Here is a 20,925-nt window from a genome sequence, read left to right as displayed (position 1 = left end):
TCATGTTATCCTGTTTCATTTCTGTTGGCATAAAACACTAACTGACTGAAATTACCTTGTTTCCTCATTTCATTTACCTGTTTATTTTTTGACTTTAAAAAAAAATTTTTTTTTCTGACTTTCCTTAGCATGTATCATAAGAAGGGAGGGATCTAACCTATTTTTGAGCTGCGTCTCTAGTTCTTAGAATAGTTCCTGGGATGAAGTAGGCACCCAGTCAGTATTTGTTGAACAAACAAGTGGCAGGTCAGAGCAAAGGAAAGCCAAAGAGCAGTGTGTGCCGGGTGCTGCTTCTGCCACCTTTCAGAGGTGAGGAGAGCTCTGGATCCTGTTTTGGGAATATTCCTAAATGTTGGATTGCATGTATATATGTTCATTTACCAGCAAGCTACTCTGATTTCAGAGCCTAAGTTTTTTTTTTTTTTTTCTTTTTTCAAGAAGGGCTGCATTAGAGCCAAGGACTCTTAGAGTACCAAATTGGGTGATTAAAAATCCTTTTACCTCCACCAGTGAATATGAACCCTATGAACATGAGTCTCAAATAAGGAAGTGATTGAATTTTTTTTAAAGATTTTATTTATTCATTCCTGAGAGACAAAGAGAAAGGCAGAGACACAGGCAGAGGAAGAAGCAGGCTCTATGCAGGGAGCCCGATGTGGGACTGGATCCTGGGTCTCCAGGATCAGGCCCTGGGCTGAAGGCGGTGCTAAATCGCTGAGCCACCCAGGCTGCCCAGAAGCGATTTCATTAACTAAAAAAAATTTGACCCACATAACACCACAGATACTGTCAGGTTCTTTCTGTGTTCTCCCCCATTGGCTTTAATATAGGTGCACCTGCCATCTAGGAGAGTGCCCTGTTCAAGTTAATTTAGTATTGAAACACCTGACTCTCATTGGGCTTTTAGTCTTGGTGACTAGATTTTTTGCAATCCAGAAAAGCCATAGCTGGTACCTTAAGGGCTATCTTGTCTATGTCCCTAGAAATAGCTTTTTTCTCCTTTTTTTTTTTTTTTTTTTTTTTGGAAGTTTGGGCAATATGTGTCCAACCCAAAGCATCTCAGTGGGGTTTTGACCCTCTCTGGATGGTGGTTTCTTTGGGCTCAGGCCACCAGACTGCCGAAACCCAGGCTGATGCTAGGATCCCTGTAAGCCACGGGACCCATCATGGGCTTCCTGCCAGAACCATAGCACTGTCTAAAGAGGAGACCCTTTGGAAGTTATTTTCTCCATCTTGAGATAAACAGTTGTCTTATTTTAACTTGCCCAGGATCTGTATATTTCATATGTTATAAACCTACAGAAGTGACACCTGTCCTGCCTGTGGAGTGACTTGAGGAGTCTAGAGTGAATTTGCTGAGTGAACAGGTATCATAGAATCCTTCCACAAAATCATCATATGCCCCCACTTTGCTCTTAGCAGAGAGGCTGGTTTTACATTTTGAATTCCCCTGGGTGTGAGTTTTGCTAGGAATGTATATTGTAGGAGAATTTGTGAAATGTTTCCACAAGACAGATGTTTAGATTCTAGTAGCCAAGGAATACAGGGAACAGTAGAAAGAAAGGAAATGGTAGGAGAAGACCCAACATTAGTGTTCCCGGCTATGTCTGACCACTGCCTCCTGGGCACCAGGAACCTGGGAAGTGCTTATGGGCTAAGTGAGTAGTTGAGATCAGCAGTTATCATAGTCCAAATAGAGTATCCAACATTGTAATAATTCTTCTCTCACAGCCTGTAAGTAACTGAACACATGTAGCAGGTATCTAATTCTGACACCTGCGTGTGTGTGTGTGTGTGTGTGCGCGTGTGTGTCTGTATGTCCCCCAGATCCAGATGTACCAGCTCTCGAGGCTTCTCCACGATTACCACAGAGACCTCTACAATCACCTCGAGGAGCATGAGATCGGCCCCAGCCTCTATGCCGCCCCCTGGTTTCTCACCGTGTTTGCCTCACAGTTCCCACTGGGATTTGTAGCCAGAGTCTTTGGTAAGTGCATGTAAATCGGTTTGCCTGAACCAGCTTCCTCCTGTCAGGGGGGGAAACATTTATTCTCATTCCGTGGTGAGTCCCCTTTTATACCTGTATCTTCTACAAGGATAGGGTGGTGGTTGACATTCTGAATCTAGTCAGCACTGGGTTTTGTGGACTTCAAGACCAGCTTCACCTCTGATGCTCTTTGGGCTTCCCTGGATGCCACCATCTGGTGGGGTGTAGACCCTTTTTTCCCACTACCAGGCTCTCCCCAGAGCAGACATCTTCAAAGACTTGGCCAGGGGGCCCTATGTCTGTATTCCAGGCATGTGTCTCTCATGAATAGTCTTCCTCAACCTCTCTGACCTGAGACTGTTCATTGATGGCTCCTTAAAACTTTTCAACTGATGACTTATGGGCTGCTGTTCTTTCTCGAGACCCTTCATATCTCCTCTTCCCATGTCTCTTCTTCCTCTGCCCTTGGCTTATCATTTCCTCTGCTAGCTCACTCTTGATAGACCCCTCTGTGCTGATGACTCACTGGACCACCCTCACGGCCCCCTGCCTCATCTTCCCAGACTCCATAGCCCCTTCCGCTTGTGTGCCCCACTGTGGCCATAGGCAGTTCACATTTCAAACCATCTCCTACTTTCTTGATGTAATTTTTGCCAAGATTGTCTCTGTCAGAGTTAAGTGGGTGTTTGCATAGTAAGCACACACATCGCTTGCCCTCCAGGAGCCAAGTGACCACTGTGAGCACAGGCAGTTCCTGCAGGGGGTTTTCCCCGTTTCAGAGTGAAAGAATCATTTTGACAATTCAGATTCTTTTTAATTTAATTTTTTTTACTTCGGAGGTTTTTAGGAAATTGATAATCATCACACATCGAGTGTTTTTAAGGTGTCACTCATGTCCAGTCACCTTGTAGTTCAAAAATCTGTAATCTCATACTTTTCTCAGATTTGCTTCTAGAATTAGAGAACATCTCAAAGGGAGCAGGTGTGTCCAGAACCATTGAGAGAGCATTCCTTTGGCATGCTTGGGAAAGACAGCTTTGTAGATCCAAAATCTAGAAATCCTGAAATTTGTTTTTTAACATAAGTGGGGACTGAGCTGGTCTTCACTCATCTTTCCCCCAGCGTGCTAGACTTATTCTTACTCCTATCCACAAGAACTTCTGAAGAATGTTCCATTGGGCTTTACTAGAAGAGTCTGTATTCTACTAGAAGAGTCTGTATTCTTAAACTATTCACTACCCCCACCCCCTTTTGCATAACTCCCTCCCCATATGATTCTTACTTTCTGTCCCTTAAAAAAATCATTGGGAAAAAAAAATAATTGGAAAAAAAGAGATACTAAAAAAAGGTCTCCTGGTTTTAATAAATCATTAGTGAGATTCCATGAGGGTTTTATACCGTAGATTAAAAAGAAGATAATAAAAAGGTCAAAACAAAAAAACATGAAAATTGTCTGCTTTAGTTTACTAACAAGAGTCACCCAAATCATAAGATCTCTAGCTGTAGGCTGAAGTCTTTCTTGCCACAAATGTCTTTTTTTTTTTTTTTTAAACTTTTCTTACTCTGGAAATGAAAAAATCATTAGTCTACTTTTTCTCCTGATTTTTTAGTGTATTTTTCAGACAGGGTAGCAGAGAGGAGTGACGATTGAAAGAAGTGGGAGGGGAGGAGTTGGTGTTAATGGTTTGAAAATAGTTCGAGCATCAAATTACAGCATTTGTGAGAAAAAATTCCACAAAGGGGACTCCCATGGGTGGGTCAGCATGGAGGGATCACTGCCCAGCACCCCAGCCTTGGGCTGCTGCCTTGCAGATAGCTCTGGGGCGCCAGGGCCACAGAACTCAGGAAAGAGCCTTTCCTGGCATAAGAGGCCTGAGCAACAAACTCTGCTTTGGAAATGCCAGCCCTCCCGTTAGAGAATATTCGCAACACTAGAGCGCATCCTGACGACTTCATAAATTAGAAGCTAAAGCCGGCAAAAGCAGGATACTTCTATTACATAATCAGTGGTGAGTCTCGGAGGCTCTTCTACATTATGCATAAAGATGCCAGTGTCTGTAACTCCCAGGTCCCACAGACCCCTGCTGTACTAAGTGGGTTCGTGTCCAGCTGGCTGAGGCTCCTCAGATCCTCGGCAGGAAGTGGGACTCAAGGCAGCACTGTGCGTGATGTCATTTTGCAAAAACTGTTGGTTTTCGTTTTTGTTTTGTTTTGCACAATCTAGTCCATCTATCAGTACTTAAAACCAAACCATTTTATTAGTAGGCTCCACAGAAAGGTTTTTTAAAAACCCACTTCTGTATTTAGCATTGGCAACTCGAACTGTGTGTGTTTAGCTCCGCGATGGTGGATAGCTTAGTTTTAAATCCCCGAACCTGCCATTCATACACAGTCGTCTATTTCATTGTAAGCCTTTAGGCCTGAATAAACCCTTCAAAACAAATGGACCTTTGTCAGATGTTCACCATTTCATATGTAAGTACAGGATTCTCAGCTTGCGGACGGCATAGCTCATATATTAATTACCAGGTTACTTCGAATTAAGTATATGCTCCTTGGAGGAACGCCAGCCAGTGATGCGTGTGCCTTAACCTTCACGTGATGATCACACTTCCTGAATGTCAGCCCTTCTGATTGGGTGTCACAGAATGTAAAATAGCCTCCTCTTGTATGCTTCTAGCTCAGGCCTAGAGGGGTCCTGGGAGAGATGCTTGCTCTGTTCACTTTCAGATCACACCTACCTTTGGGAGGGAAAAATCTGAAAAATAGGACCCGGCTTGCTCCTGATGGAGGAGGCGGCTGTGGTATGAGGCTCCTGATGTTTGCTATAGGCTTTGCTGCCAAGTAGATGAGGGAGTGTAGAAAGGAAGGGTTTGGCAAAAAACACAGAAGCCACCTGTAACATAGGGATTCAGAGAGGCTTTAGGACTAAAATAGACTTAGAAAAAAACAAGATGGTTTAAATGGCCAGGAAGAAAGTTCTCCCCCAGGGAACCTGATACAGTGGCAGGGAAGTGAGTTTTTGGAAAATCTGCGCTGTATTTCTGCCGGGGGTCTGCCATCATCCTTCCTTTTCCTCCCACCTGGTTCTGGTAGGAAGGTGGGGCTCTCACACCTGGGGGACCCCGCCTCCTACAAGAGAGTTGAGGAGAGGGGTTGCCCTTGACAAAGACAAAGGTGGCTGGACAAGAAGATGCAGGATAGGTTTGCTTCACTGGCCATGTGCTTGGCATGGATGGTTCCCCCTGTAGGAAAACTGCACCTTTATGTCACGGGGCGTTCCAAGTAATTCCGATACATGTCAACACAGTAACAGGCCTGCTGAAGTGTCTTCAAAGGAAAGGAGTTATTTGCATCATTCTCAGCAAACAGTCTGCACAAGTGGCAGAGTCAGCCGAATTTCAGGTTCCCTTTCCTTCCTGCTTGGTAAAACCCTTCGCCCATCTCTGAGCGACTTGAAACTGGAGAGAAGGGAAGTTGGCTGCAGGGTGGTGAGCAGGGCTTCTGCGGGGCCACTGGGGTGGCTCTGGCCGTTCACTTTCTTGTGCAGTGATTTTCAGATGCAGGAAATAAACTCACTTTTCCAAGGAGGTTTTTTGTTTGTGTTTTGTTTTTGTTTTTTTAAACTTCCAGAATGTAAATGTATAAGGATTGAAAAATGGACAAAAATGAAAATAATTGGGTGGGAGCAGTGTGTTTCTAGGTGACATTTTTCTTTATTATTATTTAAAAATTATTTAAGTTTTAGAATTTCCAGAGGGAGAGAGAAAAAGGTAGTGATATGGCCCCAAGTCTAGTCAGATAAATTAGAAGCCCCTACCCCCAAGCCAGATTTTGGGGCTGGGGAGGGAAGGGCAGGGTCCTCCCTTTAACCCTTCATGCACATTCCTTCCTTGTTCGCCCAGATGAGCTCCTTATTTGAGGCCTCCCCAGGCTGACAGGCTTCTGGGGCTGAGCTCCCCCAACCTGAGTAGTGGGGACAGCTGGCCAGCTTGTCCTCAGAAGGATGGCACCTGGCTTGGGCCTCCAGGCATGCTAGATGAGCATCTTGCAGCTGGCAGCCGATACCTCTGAGTCTGCTGGTGGGAGTCAGTGTGGTCTTACCTGTGGTGGCTCTTCTCTGAAGCTAAATAGCCAGCCTTTGCAAGGATCATACTCATACTGGATCTCATTAACATCGTCTCCTTACTAGTGCAGTGACCCACTCAGAAAAAAAGGAACGGAAAGCCTTGGGTGACCCTTGCTGTGCTCTGGGTAGAGTTAGAATGCTGGTGTTGGGAACAGAGAGCCCTCCTTGACCTGGCCCCACCCTGTACCCCACAGGGTCCCTCTGCAGGCTCCCATTTGTGCCGTGCTGTTTTCACACCTCTGGGCATTTACACCTTCTTTTTCTCTTCCTTCCTTCCTGACTTCTTACCTAGCAGGTTTCTTTCTTTTCTTTTCTTTTCTTTTTTTTTTTTTTTTTTTTTTAGATTTTATTTATTTGACAAAGCACAGCAGGGGGAGCAGCAGGCAGAGGGGGAAAGAGAAGCAGGCTCCCCGCTGAGCAGGGGGCCCGAAGCTGAAGCTGGGCTGATCCCAGGACCCTGGGATCATGACCTGAGCTGAAGGCAGATGCTTAATGGACTGAGCCACCCAGCTGGTACCCCTCCTTCCCTGTTGGTTCTTCAAGATTGGATTTGGCAGCCACCTTTCCTTAGAATGTTTTCCGACCCTTTCGTTCTCATAACCCCTGGGCATAACTCCATCACACCAGCAGCTTTCAGCATCTCTGCAGTTTGCTCTTTATGCTTTGGTTCATGGCTGGGTCTCTGGTGCTTGATACAAAACCTGGCAAGTATTAGATGCCCAGTGAATGCTTGCTGACTTAAATGAGAGACACGCCTCAGCAGGGAGAAGAGTGCTCTTAAGCCACTGGGCACAGCGTTAGAAAAGAACAGCATTAAATACAGAGAGGCCCAATGAGACAGATATATCCAGGGCTATATTTTCAGAGTGTTTAAAAAAAAAAAAAAAAAACCCACCTCTCCTAACTTTTTTTTTTTTTGTTTTCTTCATGCAGACCAGAAAAGTCTGAGTTTAGAGTGTTAGGCAGCACTCTGCTAAGTAGATTTGTTATAAAAACTAAGATCCTGGGGTGCCTGGGCGGCTCAGTTGGTTAAATGTCTGAATCTTGATTTCGGCTCAGGTCATAATCTCAAGGTCATGAGATTGAGTCCCACATCTGGCTCCATGCTGGGTGTGGAGCCTGCTCAATTAGGATTCTCTCTCTCCCTCTGTACCCCCACCCCCCACCTCGCCAAACAACAATGACTCCAAGATCCTAACAGAATAAGACTTGGAAGACCTGTTGTCAGCCTTAAGAGATAGCTGATATGGATTGCATATTTGATTGTGCTCGTAAAACCTCCCCGATCATTATTTATCTTAATTGGCTTAGTCGAGGTGCTTTGCCCCATTGTAAGGGACGAGTCTCAGAGACTGAATACACTGCACCATGGCGGGTGGTCCGGCGTGCAGTCCACTCCCAGGACCCTTGCACAGAAAACTTGGTATTTATTCTGATAGATGCTATCAGTATTTGTTCAGCAACAAGTGTTGATCTATTGAAAGGAAGTTTTGCTGTCTGAACCACAGAAGCTTCAAGTTTGCCTTGTTTGGGGAAATACTGCTTTTTAAAAACACGTCTTAGTTATAACACTGTTTGGGATCTTTTTTTATTGTCCGTAGTGATGAATTACAGAGGTGTATTTCAGAAAGCAGACATTTCACAAGAATATTCTAACATAGGGCTGTCTTGATTAACATAGCACTGCCCCTAAGAAGCCCAGATTTCAAAGATACGACCAGTTCTCTAATTTATCTTCCCAGCCTCTGCTGCCACACGTGAGAAGGAGGCCACCCTTGGGCCTTTCCAGCCTCGTGGGGCCCTCCCAACTGCGAGCGCTTGTGTTGTCTTGTGGCAACCGTAGGGCCCTGAGCTCGCAGAGAGAGATGGGGAGGACCCACCCTGGCACCGAGGCTGCTGGTGTGGCTGAGGCCGTGGGAGGGTCACAGAGCATCACCAGGGCCAACCTGGCCGGCTGGCGCCTGGGTCTGTCCTGTGCTCTGTCCACAAACCATTCTGATGCAGACCCCTTCCCCACATGCACGGCAGCTTCCAGCCTTTTCTGTTTCCTAATGGCTTTTATGCATCCTCAAACTAAACCACCTAGAGGGGCCCAGTGTTGGGGGTGGGGAGGGGAGCGACTCTTCCTCTCATTCCAGGACCTGATGAAAAGGACTTCTTAGTCTCTCTGTTATCCTGCAGCCCTCCCCCATGTTGACAGTTGCCTCTAACTAGATGTGTGCTCTCATCTTTAGAATTATATTTTTTTTCTTGTATTTTTAATTCCAGTTGTTAGGTAATGTGCCTGAATTTAGTCATCAAACAATTAGTTGCTAGGGGTGTGCTCTGGCACTGGAACAATTGGACTCTTTGTCAGGTGGCTTCAGCTCTGTGGGGTGGGGGAGCTGGGGGGGGCGGGCAGCTGCCCGCCCAATTGCCTGGCCACTTGCCCTCCCTCTCGCGGTGTACAGTGTAGGGGTTGCTACCACTGGCCAGCTGTTCTGAGAAAAATCTATGGAGGGACGCCTGGATGGCTCAGTGTTTGAGCATCTGCCTTTGGCTCAGAACATGATCTTGGAGTACTGGGATTGAGTCCCACATCCAGCTCCCTGCATAGGGCCTGCTTCTCCCTCTGTCTGTGTCTCTGCCTCTCTCTCTGTGTCTCATGAATAAATAAATAAAATCTTAAAAAAAAAAAAAAAAAGAAAGAAAAATCTATGGCAAGAACTAGAAGATAACTCTGACACAGTTCTTTGAATTTCTCTGAAGGAAGATGTCTTTTACTGTATTGTTGGGCTAAAATCCAGTATACTCGGAAGTATTTAATAATGTACTTCTGTAGCTCTGCAGACAATATGCAGATTTTAGAGATCTTTTAATTCAATTCCTTATTTCAAAACAGAGGGAAAAGGTGCAATTTTTTTTTTTACTTTATCTTAATTTCTGATGCTGTATATCTAAAAATCTTTCAGTTTGACTCATAAAAATATGTTTTAGTAACTCCTTCAAAATCCCAGAGCATTTCTAGAAAAATAGCATAATAAGTTTTTTTAAGCTTCTGAGGCATGCTTGAGTTTAATATATTTTTAGAACAATAACAGAAAAGATTTGTCTGAACCTGTGACAAAATCTTAACAGTACATTTATCTGTATTTCTTTTATTTCTTTTTTCTTTTTTTGTATTTCTTTTATTATTTGCAATATTGTCTTGACAAGCTTACCTGAAATATCAGGCACTTAAAAAGGAAATAAAGTTCGCAATTTGGGCTTGCATTTCCCACCATCCTGCTCTGATATGTAGACAAGAAAATGCAATGTTATTTCATCAGTAACTGGTCTGATTTAACTTTCTGCATTTCTGTGTTTTCCCAGATATGATCTTTCTTCAGGGATCAGAGGTCATGTTTAAAGTGGCATTAAGTCTGTTGGGAAGCCATAAGCCCTTGATTCTGCAACATGAAAACCTAGAGACCATAGTTGACTTTATAAAAAACACCCTCCCCAACCTGGGCTTGGTACAAATGGAAAAGACCATCAGTCAGGTATGATTCAGTCTAACCTTCCAAAGGCTTATGCCACCCTGGATTTGGAGAGCTTAATTTTCTTTTGATCGGGACCTATTTCCTACCATTTTGCATCCTGGGCAGCATCTTGAGTGACGCCTGGCAAGTAGGAAGCACGTTGCCAAATATGTGTTCCAGGATGAAGTGCGTGTCCGAGTGTGTGCATGTTGGCAATGTGATGGGACTGTGCCATGTGGAAACTGGTGGCCATGTTCAGGTGTGATAACCAACAGAGGTAATCAGAAGTTTCTTAAAATTAAGAGGCTTCACCCCTAGTTATTCTTCTGAAACACATGTGCTATTCGGTGTAAGCTCTTAAGGTATCAGTGCTTTGATTTTTTTTTTTTTTTTTTTTGCTGTGTGGTAGTATTTGGAATTTCTCAAAATGACCCTTTGGTTGCAAAATTGTGATAGGAAAATATATATTCTAGAGGCTTGTTCCGTGATGTGGTTTTTAAAATAGAATTCAGTTCCACATCTGTGGCTTCAGCACCCCTGGTTTCTGTAGGCAGGAGAATCGTTACTCTGAAATGTTAAGGGCAAGGGTGAATTGAGCCAGAATTACGACTAGATCAGTTGTTCAATGGTCTGATTTAAGAGTGAGAGCAGAGTTTGACTCTGTACAAAGAAAAAACTTCTAGTAACGTTTGCTGACTCTAAAGAACTGTGATATTTAGTGGAGGGTGGGACACTGCTGTTAATGTTCAGGGCCTGGGTGGCTTAGAATGCTCTGGAAGGGGTTTCTCCATTGGGGCCTGCATCAGGCCTCTCCTAAGCCTATAATTCACCTTACCTGCTCCAAATACAGTGAAAACATAGAGCAGTTGGGTAAAAACAAGTAGCGAAACAAAGCTAGTTTTTTAAAACAAATCCTTATTCTGAGGAATTTTGATAGTCCTGAGAAATCGGATGATTCCGACGGACTGCCCCCGGCTCAGTGTTTGTGGTTTCATTTGCTGCCCCTCCTTCAGTGGTGAGCACAGAGAAAGAAGCAGGTGTGAGCCGTGTGACTCTGGGTCTCCGCACATTTCCTATCCCTGTGCTTCAGAAAGGGCACTTCTTTTTTACTCTGCACTTTCGTTTTTAGTTAATTGATAGGCTCTGCATCTCTCTGCGTTTTGCTTCCCTGGCACGTTTCTCTCAATGTGAATTGCCTTGGCTTGTTCAGGCCCTACTTTCTGCCAGGTTCTGTGTGACTCCACATGTGCCCATGATGTCATTTAACCATGATGGCATTCCTGAGAGGATAGGTGGTTTTAACCCAGGAGGAGCGTAGGGTGCAAAGAGATAGACTCATTGGCCTGCAGCTACCCTGCTGCTGAGTGAGGTGATAGGGCTTCTCTTGCCTCAGAGTGAGTTAGCAGCTACTCGGCACCGCCAAGGGCCTCCGGGTATCGTTTAGTTACAGTTTTTCCTGTATTTTACCTGTATGTTGATACTGAAGCCTCTGCCCTTTTGATTCTTTAGTGTTTGGCCCTTATGTGCACTGATCCCTTTTCAGAGCTTTCATTGTATATGCTTATATTTTTTGGCCATTGGGGCAAACACAGCCTCGGTTACCTAAAGTCCATGCCCAGTGAGTGCCTTGACCCTGGGACCTGGCTTTAAGGCAGGCAGTCTCAGCTGACATTCAGTTTACCTGCTGGATATTGAGCCCCAGAAAAGAATCTCATTTTCTTCTCCCTTTTCTGTAAAGAGAACTTACCAGGTTCTCTTTAAATGTTGGAAGAATAGAAAATGGACACAGCATGGAGAAAGAACAGTTTGTGTGTGTGTGTGTGTGTGTGTGTGTGTGTGTGTGTGTGTATACTGATTTGTTTCAGGCAACTGTCAACCTTGGCATCCTTTATTCCATTGACTCCTTAACAACCCTGGGATGTGTATTATAATCCCCATTTTTATAGGTGGGGAACCTGGTCATGGGGAGAGTATCCTGCCCAACACCCTGTTTACAGTGGCAGAGCCAAGAATGTAATGTGTCTCTGACACCAGAGCGCATCCTGTGCAGAAAACGAGCATGTAATCCAGTAATTACAAGTGTGGTAGGAGCCACAGTGGTGCTCGTGCAAGGGCATATGGGAGCCAGGCTGGTGGAGTGTGCACTGCTGATTGGGAATTGAGAGGGTTGGATTCAGCAGAGTCCAAAGAATGAGCTAAGAACAGGGGTCAGCACATGTTTTCTTCAGTGGGCCAGGTAGGAAGTCTCAGGCTCTGTGGGCCAGAAGGGCTCTGTGGCAGTCACTCCACTCTGCCTTTGCAGCACAAAGGCAACCAGATAATAATGTACATGAATGAAGCGACTGTGCTGCAATAAAACTGTATTTAAAACACATACAGTGGGACAGGTTGAGTCCACAAGCAGTACTCTGCTGATTTCTGATCACAGGCACGGGAGTGAGAATAGAGAGAAATTCTAGATGCCTCTGCGTTGAGCGTTGAGCTATGAAGGGAAGGGTGGGTGTGGATTGGGAGCAGCTGTGTAGGGAATTCAAAATCTACATTTTGGGGCCCAGGTTTTCATCCTGCCGAAAGTCTTGATGGGCAGCCCTTAGGATGCCAGGCAGCTCTCTGCCCTCCCCCTCCCATGCTTCCCATCTGGAACTTGACGTCTGTCAGGCTCACTGCCCCTCTCCCACCTACTTAGAGGGTGCTCTCATTTCCAAGTCCTACCCGGAGATGAGGCCTGAGGGCCGGTGCAATGCCTCGGCAGCCTTAGAGGGCCCTCAGGCTCAAATCTCGGGGGCCCACAGGGTGAAGGTGACAGATGCATTCATTGCACACGACAGGTCATGTATATGAATGGGCAGAGTCTGGACGGTCCTCTTGATAGTGGCTCCATTTCATTGGGTGCCTTCCGCTCGAGCAGCGGGGACACAGCCTGCGTCCAGGGTGGGAGAGAAGGTAGCTAAGGACAGGGCTCTGTGGCTTTGGCTCAGCGTGGGCAGGCTGGGAGCAGCCAGCCACAGCAGGGCAGGTCCAGAGTTGACAAGAGGCCAGGGCAGGAGGAGAAGGGCCTCTGAAGTCTCTGTGGCAGTTCCTCAGTTTGACTTAACTGTTAGTTGAATATGAGCCATAAAAGTCCTCTGCCCCAAGAAGGGGGAAGCCCTGGGAATAAACAGAAATGAAGAGAAGGAGGTCAGGTTGGTATGCTTGTCACGGTGAGTGCTGTCTGCCTCTGCCTCTCAGTTCAGTGTGAGGAAGAAGGCCAGAGTTGGAGGGGGACTTCAGGAGACAGAGCAAAGAGCCTGCTTTCAGTGTCCTTGGGGCTGCGTTCGCAGTGTGGCCCCAGACCCGCACCTGTCCTGGTATCCTGTAGGAACTTGTCAGAAATGCGGAATCTGGGGCCTCACCCCAGACCTGCTGAGTCAGAATCTGCATTTTAACAAGATCCCCTGGGGATTCACACACACTGGAACATTTGAAAAGCTCTGCTATGGGCAGCTTCATTGAAAACACACTAGACAATTCCCTGTTCTAGTTGAGCTTGTAGGCTAGAAACCAGAATCTTAACAAGGTTCCTTTGTTCAGAAGACACTCCTCCAAATCCCAGCATTGAGACGGCCTCTTCTGCACTGGGAGGAGCCCTCACCACTCTGGCGGTCTGCACTGTTCAAAACAAGGACTTGGGCAGCCCTGGTGGCTCAGCGGTTTAGCGTCGCCTTCAGTCCAGGGCCTGATCCTAGAGACCCAGGATCGAGTCCCACGTTGGGCTCCCTGCGTGGAGCCTGCTTCTCCCTCTGCCTGTGTCTCTGCCTCTCTCTCTCTCTCTCTCTGTGTCTCTCATGAATATATAAATAAAATCTTTCAAAAAAGAAAACAAGTACTTGTTTCAAAGGTCAATCAGTGCCATACCAAAAGGGTGGGGTACACTGAGGAGGAATATTTTACCACTGGTATTGTTTAGAATTGCTTGCATGTGGTGATAATAAAAAACAGACCAGTTTTTAGTTAGGTTTCTTATTTTTAAATTCACTACAGGCCCTGTAGCCCTGGTTGCTGACACCCGGGCACACTGCTCCGCTATCCAGCCCTTGGTCCACCGCTGAGACGGACGGACTGGTCGGGGAAGGGCCTGGAGTTTGGGAAGGTGGAAAGTATGTGGCCAGTTCTGCAGACGTCAGGGTTAATGGTTCCATTATACAGAGTGTCCACGACTGACTGCAAAGAGGAACTCTGGGTCTCCCAATAGCAAATGAGCCAAGAACATAGACAATTCACTAAAGAGGAGCTCCATCTAGTAAACAAATATCTGGGAAAATACTTCGCTTCATGCATAATTTGAATGACATATAATGCTCTACGAACTTGATTAACAAAATGAAAAGTATTGAGGCCAGTACCCAGTGCCAAGGGTATATATACTATCCCTGGCACGATGGTATGTTGTTGTTAATGGCATCGTGCGTTGATTATTCCCATTTGGGAAGCAGTTTGGCGATGTGTATCACAAGCCAGTAAAATATTCATACCCTTTGACTCGGTGATCCCATTTCTTGGAATGTATCCTTAGGAAATAATCCAAAATATGGGAAAAGCCATATGTACGAGGATGTATAGTTAGATACTTTGCAAGTTAACCAGACATCTAGCACATGATGAGTGGATTAACATGGTTATGGCACGTCAAGTAGATAGAATAATGAAGCCATTTGTCATTCTGGTCAGGAAGCATAGATAGCAACTCGGAAAAGCATCATTTGAGGACTTGGGCCCTTCTTTCTCCACCAGCCACGTACAGCCATGCTATGGGATCAGTTCTAGGGCACAACTGCAAAATCAAGGGCTCTCGGTGTTTCAGGAGCCAGGAGATAACGATGCAATTAAGCAGCGATGATCATGACCCAGGATGGTTCCTGGGAATGGATGGGAGTCCTGAGAGTGCCTGCGGCTTTGGGCACAGCTGAGAGCCATTCACCTTAGCAGGTCATCAATCTATTAAAGGCCACAGGTTTTGTTCCCACGTTTTCCAGATTAGTAGCTCATTTAAAAACAAATCTCTGTGGAAGAAAAAAAGCAACTGCATGACATCTGTTGGGCCTCGTATTTATAATTGTACACCAGCGCCACGGCAATCTCGGTTTTAATGTTTGTGGTTTTTACTGTGTTTGAGCTATTCAGAGGTTCCGTGATGTGGCGTCCTTTGTAATTTTGCTGAAGCACAAGGTTGCATGTGAGGGTTTCATGACAAGCGCGTGGAAGCGGCTTCCTTAGCTAAGTGAGCACCTACTCACCTTGCCAGGTGTGTGCTGGGAGCTTCCACAAGTAATGCCCACGGCGATGCTGGGAGCTGGGTGCTCTCACCCCCCTGTCGGGGGCCAGGAACCGAGGCCAGGAGAAGTCAAGTTATTTGCTCAAGGTCATTCAGGGCATGGCCAGTGAAGCCCTGATTTGAGTCCTGAGTCAGTTGGCTTGACTGTGATACAGAGATGATAATCCCTGCTGACCCCACAGCCACTGAGGGCCAGCAGAGATTCCCATCCATACGGCAAGCTTTCACACGCACACACACCACGAGGACAATGCATATTTGCTTTTCGGCATAGAATGACCTTTGTGCCTAATTGGTCTTGTCCATTGAATTCAGTTGAAAAGCAGGAAGCTGAAAAGTTAATCTGAAGGCAGAGAAGATTGTTGGGAATGGTGAGAAAGTAAACGTGGTTCTTGAATATCGATTTCAGGGAAGATAGGGTTCATCCATGTTTGAGTGATTATGGGGCGCCATTGGGGAAAAATGAGTTTTTCATTGATTTTCACTGTGTTGGGAGTTAGTTTTTCAGGAAAGGCAGTGAAGAGTTCCTTTGTGCTCTCGTAAGGTCCAACTGCATCCTCTCCATGTGTGTCCTGAGATGCTGGCCTTGGGTGTGTGGTGCCAGCATGACCGAATGCTCAGGCCCGCACACAGAGCCGCTCTGGGACTTTGCTCCCGTGCTGAGCCACGGCCTATGGGGTGATCCCACAGAGACAGCCTGTGGGAGGCAGTGACCACTCCTGACCCCCTCTTCAGCACCGCTTCCATCCAGCTCACTCAGAGAAAGTACAAACACCAAGAACTCACTTGTGCACTTTGGGGCTGTTTTTCACACGGGTGGTTTTTTGATCACTGTTACTATTATGGGCAGGAAGGCATTGTTTCGTGTTCACTCATCTGTGTAGGCGACATTTGGGTTTTGGCTCATTTCTGCATATCTTATGTGCAAAGGAGGGTTTTTTAGTAAACAGTTCCATTACTTAGCTGTTCTTGTAACTCTAAAAACCCAACTGAACTATAATTAAACTTTGACTCGGTGACTGGGCAAATGGAGCTATGATTCTTTTGTTTTGTTTTGTCCCCCCCCCCCCCCCCATCACCCCTTGACCTGTGGCTGATGTGTCTAACATAATAGAATTTCCGGAGAAAAAGGAAATCGGCACTGAAATAAGAAAAATAGATTTTTATAAAAAGCCTTTGAAAAAGTAAGGTTCTCTGGCTTTTGGAAAAATGAGTATCAGAGACCCAGACCCATTGCTACCTTAGGTTTATTTCTCAATGCCTCCTTTGTCCTTTCTTCCCGATTAGGATTGTTCCCTTTTCAATGCGAGTTTTCCTTATCCATCACCGACGGCATGGGCCATGGCGTAGGTGCGTGGTGGATGCTCGTTGGCGTGGCCGCGCACGCGGCTGTGTGATTTTTCTCATTTCCAGGGCCTGACGACTTTTCTGTATATAACAGGTATTTGAGATGGATATCTCGAAACAGTTACAAGCCTATGAAGTTGAGTACCATGTGCTTCAAGAAGAACTTATCGATTCCTCTCCTCTCAGTGACAACCAAAGAATGGACAAGTTGGAGAAGACCAACAGCAGCTTGCGCAAACAGAACCTTGACCTGCTTGAACAACTGCAGGTAGAGCATATTTATGAAGCTGCTTCCTGCACCCGCTGCTCGTGGGAGATCATTAGCGCACCGGAGCACCAGCGGCCTGGGCTTTCCCATGACCGCGGGACCTCTCTCCCCCTCAGGCCCCCAACCGGTCTGTTTATAGTTGGGATCAAAGGTATCCCAGGAGAATTGGTCCTTTTTATTAGGGAGCATTCAGATTATCCTCCGCTGAGGTCAGACAGTCCTGGAACTTTCTGAGCGGCTGACCCTGCACTTTAACCCTTTTTAGGAGAGAAGCCCAGCGGGGAACTGGGGGTCCAGGATGCTGAGGGGACTGTTCGCTGAACGCCAGCAATTGTGCTTTGAGTAATAACCAGAGAATCAAAGGCTTGGGCTACTGTGAGCGAGACCAGCTAGGTCCCTGGAGGAGGGTTTGGGGAGGGGAGTCCCACAGAGCTCTACCTAACAAAATAAGCCAGAACCTATGGTCATGATGTGTGAGTCCTTACTGCAAATAGGAAAGTTAGATTAAGAGGGACATAGTTCTCCCCTCTAGCAGCTTCCGTTTTAACATGGATAAATGTGCATGAGGACATCTGGTAGGAAGGCAAACAGGCCATGCATATGGAACGGTGAGTTGGGGAGAGCCTGGGGATGTAGTCCAGACACCCAGCTCTTGCCAGATCCAGGGTTGTCACTACCCCACTGTCATGCGGGCAGACTGCTGACCTGCTCTGTCCCATTCCCTCCCCTACATGACACAGAATCCCTGACTGCTTAGCACAGCTCCTTCACCAATCAAATAGGATAAAGTAATATATAGTCTGCGTTTTCAAATGCCATAAGTGGGTGGGAATGCTGTTAATGTTAAGGGATTGTTTCGGGGGGATTTAAATTTTTGAGTTGCTGCGAGGACAAATACATATTTGTCCCCAAAGTCCGTATTTTATGGTGTTCCTGGGCTGTCCTTAGAATAAGCTTTCTAGCCTGACCTAAGCCTCTTATTTTTCTCCATAGAAAGTTGCCGCTTTGCAGACACAAGCTTGGCAGTGATACGAGAAAGGCCAGCGTTTGAGAGCTTAATAAATCAACCCTTGTCCAAAATGCATTCCTCCCAGCAGGGATTTATCCCAGGAGACCTAGTGGCTATTTACTGTAGAGGAACAAAGAAAAATGCTTTCCCTGACCAGTCCTAACTACCAAGCACATTCTGAATTTTAGCTTTTTTCCCTCTAAGACTGAGATGTCCCACCTGAAAATATGCTTGTGTACAACAGCGTCTCCAGGGTGTCTCAGCTGTCCCCCAAAGGGGAGGCTCACGAGGACATACAGCCTTATCTGGTCTTTAACGGTCTGTAGCAGAGGTGGTGGTTTTAAGTGGCTTCCAAACAGTAGGTCTCTGAAATAGAACCTGATAGGAGCATTTCTGACAAAGCTCAGACTTGCATTTGAAGCATTTGGCTCATGAAGATAGTACGGAAATAAAAGGTTCAGTTTACTGGGCTGATGCCCATGTAAAGGGTGCACATAACTTCACGTGGCTTCTGTGATCGCATACCCCTCTCGTGAGGAGAGGAAGCCGTGCAGAGTTGCTCAGCTCCCTCCGTTCCTCAAGAAAGGCACCAGGCAGTAACCGGTCATGACAGACATCCTCCTGGCAATGGTCTCTCTTTCATCAAGCGGCTGTGCACTTCTGGGGGTGCCATTCAAGACTGCAGCTGTGCCGGCCCACCAGTATGTGGAGCCCTTGCCTTGCCGGGGCCGGGGCCACGGAGATGCAGAAGACCCTGCTGCTGGCCGAGAGTTGGGGCAGGGGTTCCACTGTGTCAGTTGTGGGTGCCTGAGGGTCGTTCCCCGGTTATCCTCCAGGAGTCACGTGGACTCCTGTCTTGCAGCCAGACTATATATGTTCTATAAGACTCACACCTCCTTGCCTTTTTCCTTTTTTAAACAGTTTTCAGAGTCCAAGGATGGGTGTTAAATATAATAGTTTCCAACCAGAGATCTTGGGTTTTTCCCAGAGTATCAAAATTGACCTGTTTTCTAGCTTTGTTCTGTTCGCATGAGTTGTCAGACATACCAAGGGCCCACGTTATCTTCTCGTTGAACACACAGTGTTACGTAGCAGCCAGAGAGCAGTGTTCCACCTGTTTTGTCCAGCAGCACATAGAAGACGCTTGTGTGGACCTACCAGACGTGCCAAATGATAAAGGACGTACATTTTTTTTTTATAAGAAGCACTGTGAGTCATCGAGTGCCAGTGAACTAGGTGCCGTGGGAGGCCAGACCCACGCACAGGATGAGACGTGCTTTTTTCCATGAAAGAGCTTCAGGCTCATTGAGAGTGACGTTCACGCAGAATCGTAAAGGACCGTGCAGTACCGCTCACCACTAAGCTGCGTGGCACAAGGGAGTTCCACGGGCCTCGAGAACGAGCGGTCCTTTGGGTGGGGGGTGTCCCAGAGCTCGCCCGTGGGTAGGAGCGCTTGCAGGTGCGCACCTCAGCGTGACCACCCCTGCCCGGAAAGCAGACACCCTTAGGATCTCAGTCCTTTTCTTCCTTCTATTTTGAGTGTTGAGCAGCGCAGCCAGAGCTAGACTCTGAGTCGTGAGTTGTCTGTCTGGCACAAGTGTTGTCTCGTTCAAAAACCTGCTTTCCTTGTTTTGTAAAGGAGAGGGAAAAAAAAAAAGTCCCATTTTCCCTGCCCCCAAATAAAGGGGAACATGTAGAGAGCTGGACCGGATTGGCGAGATGGAGCGGCGGCTTGCTGGGCTGCCCCCTGAGCGCGGCGCCAAGCAGCGTGAGCCGAGGGACGGGCCAGGAAGGCCTCGGGGACAGGCCGGACTCCCTGCGGCCTTCTCAGGAGGCCCCTCAGCCTCACTAGAGCCCACCGGCTGCCCGGAGGCCGGCCCGGCTAGATGAGGAGGGCGAGGGCCAGTTGCTAGACAGAAGCACCTTGGAAGGAAGCTCTGTCCACCTGACATCGGGTGCCAGGGCCCGAGGAGGCACACTGGGCGGGGGGAGGGTGCTGCTGGTCTCGGTGAGGGGGTGGCCCCCTTCACAGATGCTCGGCCACCTGTGCTGCCGGGGCGATGCCCGTGCCCTTGACGTGGCCCTCTCTGCACCTAAGGAGAAGGGAGAGGACGTGTGCACGAGACGGCGGGCGCCGCCGGGGCCTTCCCTTGGGAACCATTTGCCTGTCGGTCTGAAGCGCGTCTGCACATATGCGTGTGGGTGTCTGTGCAACTAGGCCGGGCGATGCTGCGGTCGTAAATAAAGCTCCAGGTCTGGGTGGCGTGGAGCAGCGGGAGTCGTTTGTTCCCCGACGCTCCAGCTCTTGTTCGTGAAGCATCCTTGGCCCATATCAGAGCTGTCCTCCCTGGCGTCATCAGTGACGGGGATCGGCTCCCTGTGCCCCCTGAAGCCACCATCTCAGAGTAGCCACAGCAGGGAAGGAAAATGCCAGAGGCTCTCAGACCGGCCCAGCCTTCCCACGGGGGAACCTGGGAAGTGGAGTCGTCCTGTGTGGCCAGAACTGATGATAAACTCGTCTCTGCCAAAATCGGGCTCCGCAGCGTCTCCAGGGCTGGACGGTGGCATGTGCAGCAGCCCCCCCGCCCCCCCGGGTTCCCGCTGCGCAGTTCACACTCCCTTCTCTTATTCTCCAGGTGGCCAACGGTAGGATCCAAAGCCTGGAGGCCACCGTTGAGAAGCTTCTGACCAGCGAAAGCAAGTTGAAGCAGGCCGCCCTTGCCTTGGAGCTGGAGAGGTCAGCCCTGCTGCAGACGGTGGAGGAGCTTCGGCGGCAGGTGACAGCGGAGCCGCGCGGGCTGGAGCCTGACCTCACAGGGCCCGGGCCCGCGGGTGACTGACCGCGCAGGGAGACAGCTCCTCGCCGGAGCATGGCTCCGGAGGAGACACCGGGGCCCCATCCCAGCACTGGCCAGGCCTTAGCTGAGAGGGACAGAAGATGCCAGAGGGAGGAACAAGGCATGATGCGTGCTTCTCAGGGAGGACACTGGCTTGCCAGCCTGCACGCTGGCACAGACTAGAACTTGCAAGTCGCAGGGCCTGACCAGGTCCCAGTGTTTTTGTTTAGGCTGCAATTTGTCCCTTCTCCAGTCCTGATTACTGTACCCAGTAGGTGTAGGTGGCATGGACGTGAATAAATGCACTTCATGTTTCCACGGTGTTTCCTTTTTCAGTATTGCTGTGTTTGCAGAGGACGATTAGTCCTGTGGATCCAAGAGGCGGAAGGGCTGGAGAGGAAGCCGCTGGCCCCAGTGTGGGTCCCTCGTCCTGCCACACGGTTTGTGGGCCTGCACCCTGCGGGTCACCGGCAGGGGTTGCAGCCAGCCCCCGTCTGTTCTCGTTCCAGAAGCCCCAGATAACCAATAGGACATCTT

At 47.8% G+C, this 20,925-nt stretch overlaps 1 protein-coding gene across 8 annotated transcripts in view; it reads left to right on the top strand.

Moving 5' to 3' along the window:
• Window positions 1–20,704, top strand: part of TBC1D1 (TBC1 domain family member 1) — a 237,908-nt gene extending 217,204 nt beyond the window's left edge. For 7 of the 8 annotated variants that reach the window (XM_025438017.3, XM_025438018.3, XM_025438020.3 and 4 more), the window contains 4 exons: window positions 1,828–1,987; window positions 9,468–9,637; window positions 16,369–16,542; window positions 20,188–20,704. In XM_025438017.3, the coding sequence (XP_025293802.1) occupies window positions 1,828–1,987; window positions 9,468–9,637; window positions 16,369–16,542; window positions 20,188–20,391 (708 nt within the window). In that variant the 3' untranslated portion in view covers window positions 20,392–20,704. Of the gene's footprint in view, window positions 1–1,827; window positions 1,988–9,467; window positions 9,638–13,186; window positions 13,479–16,368; window positions 16,543–20,187 lie in introns of those variants that run through there. The other variant, XM_025438019.3, reaches the window with a different exon arrangement.
• Window positions 20,705–20,925: the final 221 nt, after the last annotated feature.

Source organism: Canis lupus, chromosome 3, assembly GCF_003254725.2.
Source record: "Canis lupus dingo isolate Sandy chromosome 3, ASM325472v2, whole genome shotgun sequence".
NCBI lineage: Eukaryota > Metazoa > Chordata > Mammalia > Carnivora > Canidae > Canis > Canis lupus.
The sequence above is the reverse complement of the archived record's forward strand: the minus strand, read 5'-3'. Positions and strand labels throughout refer to the sequence as shown.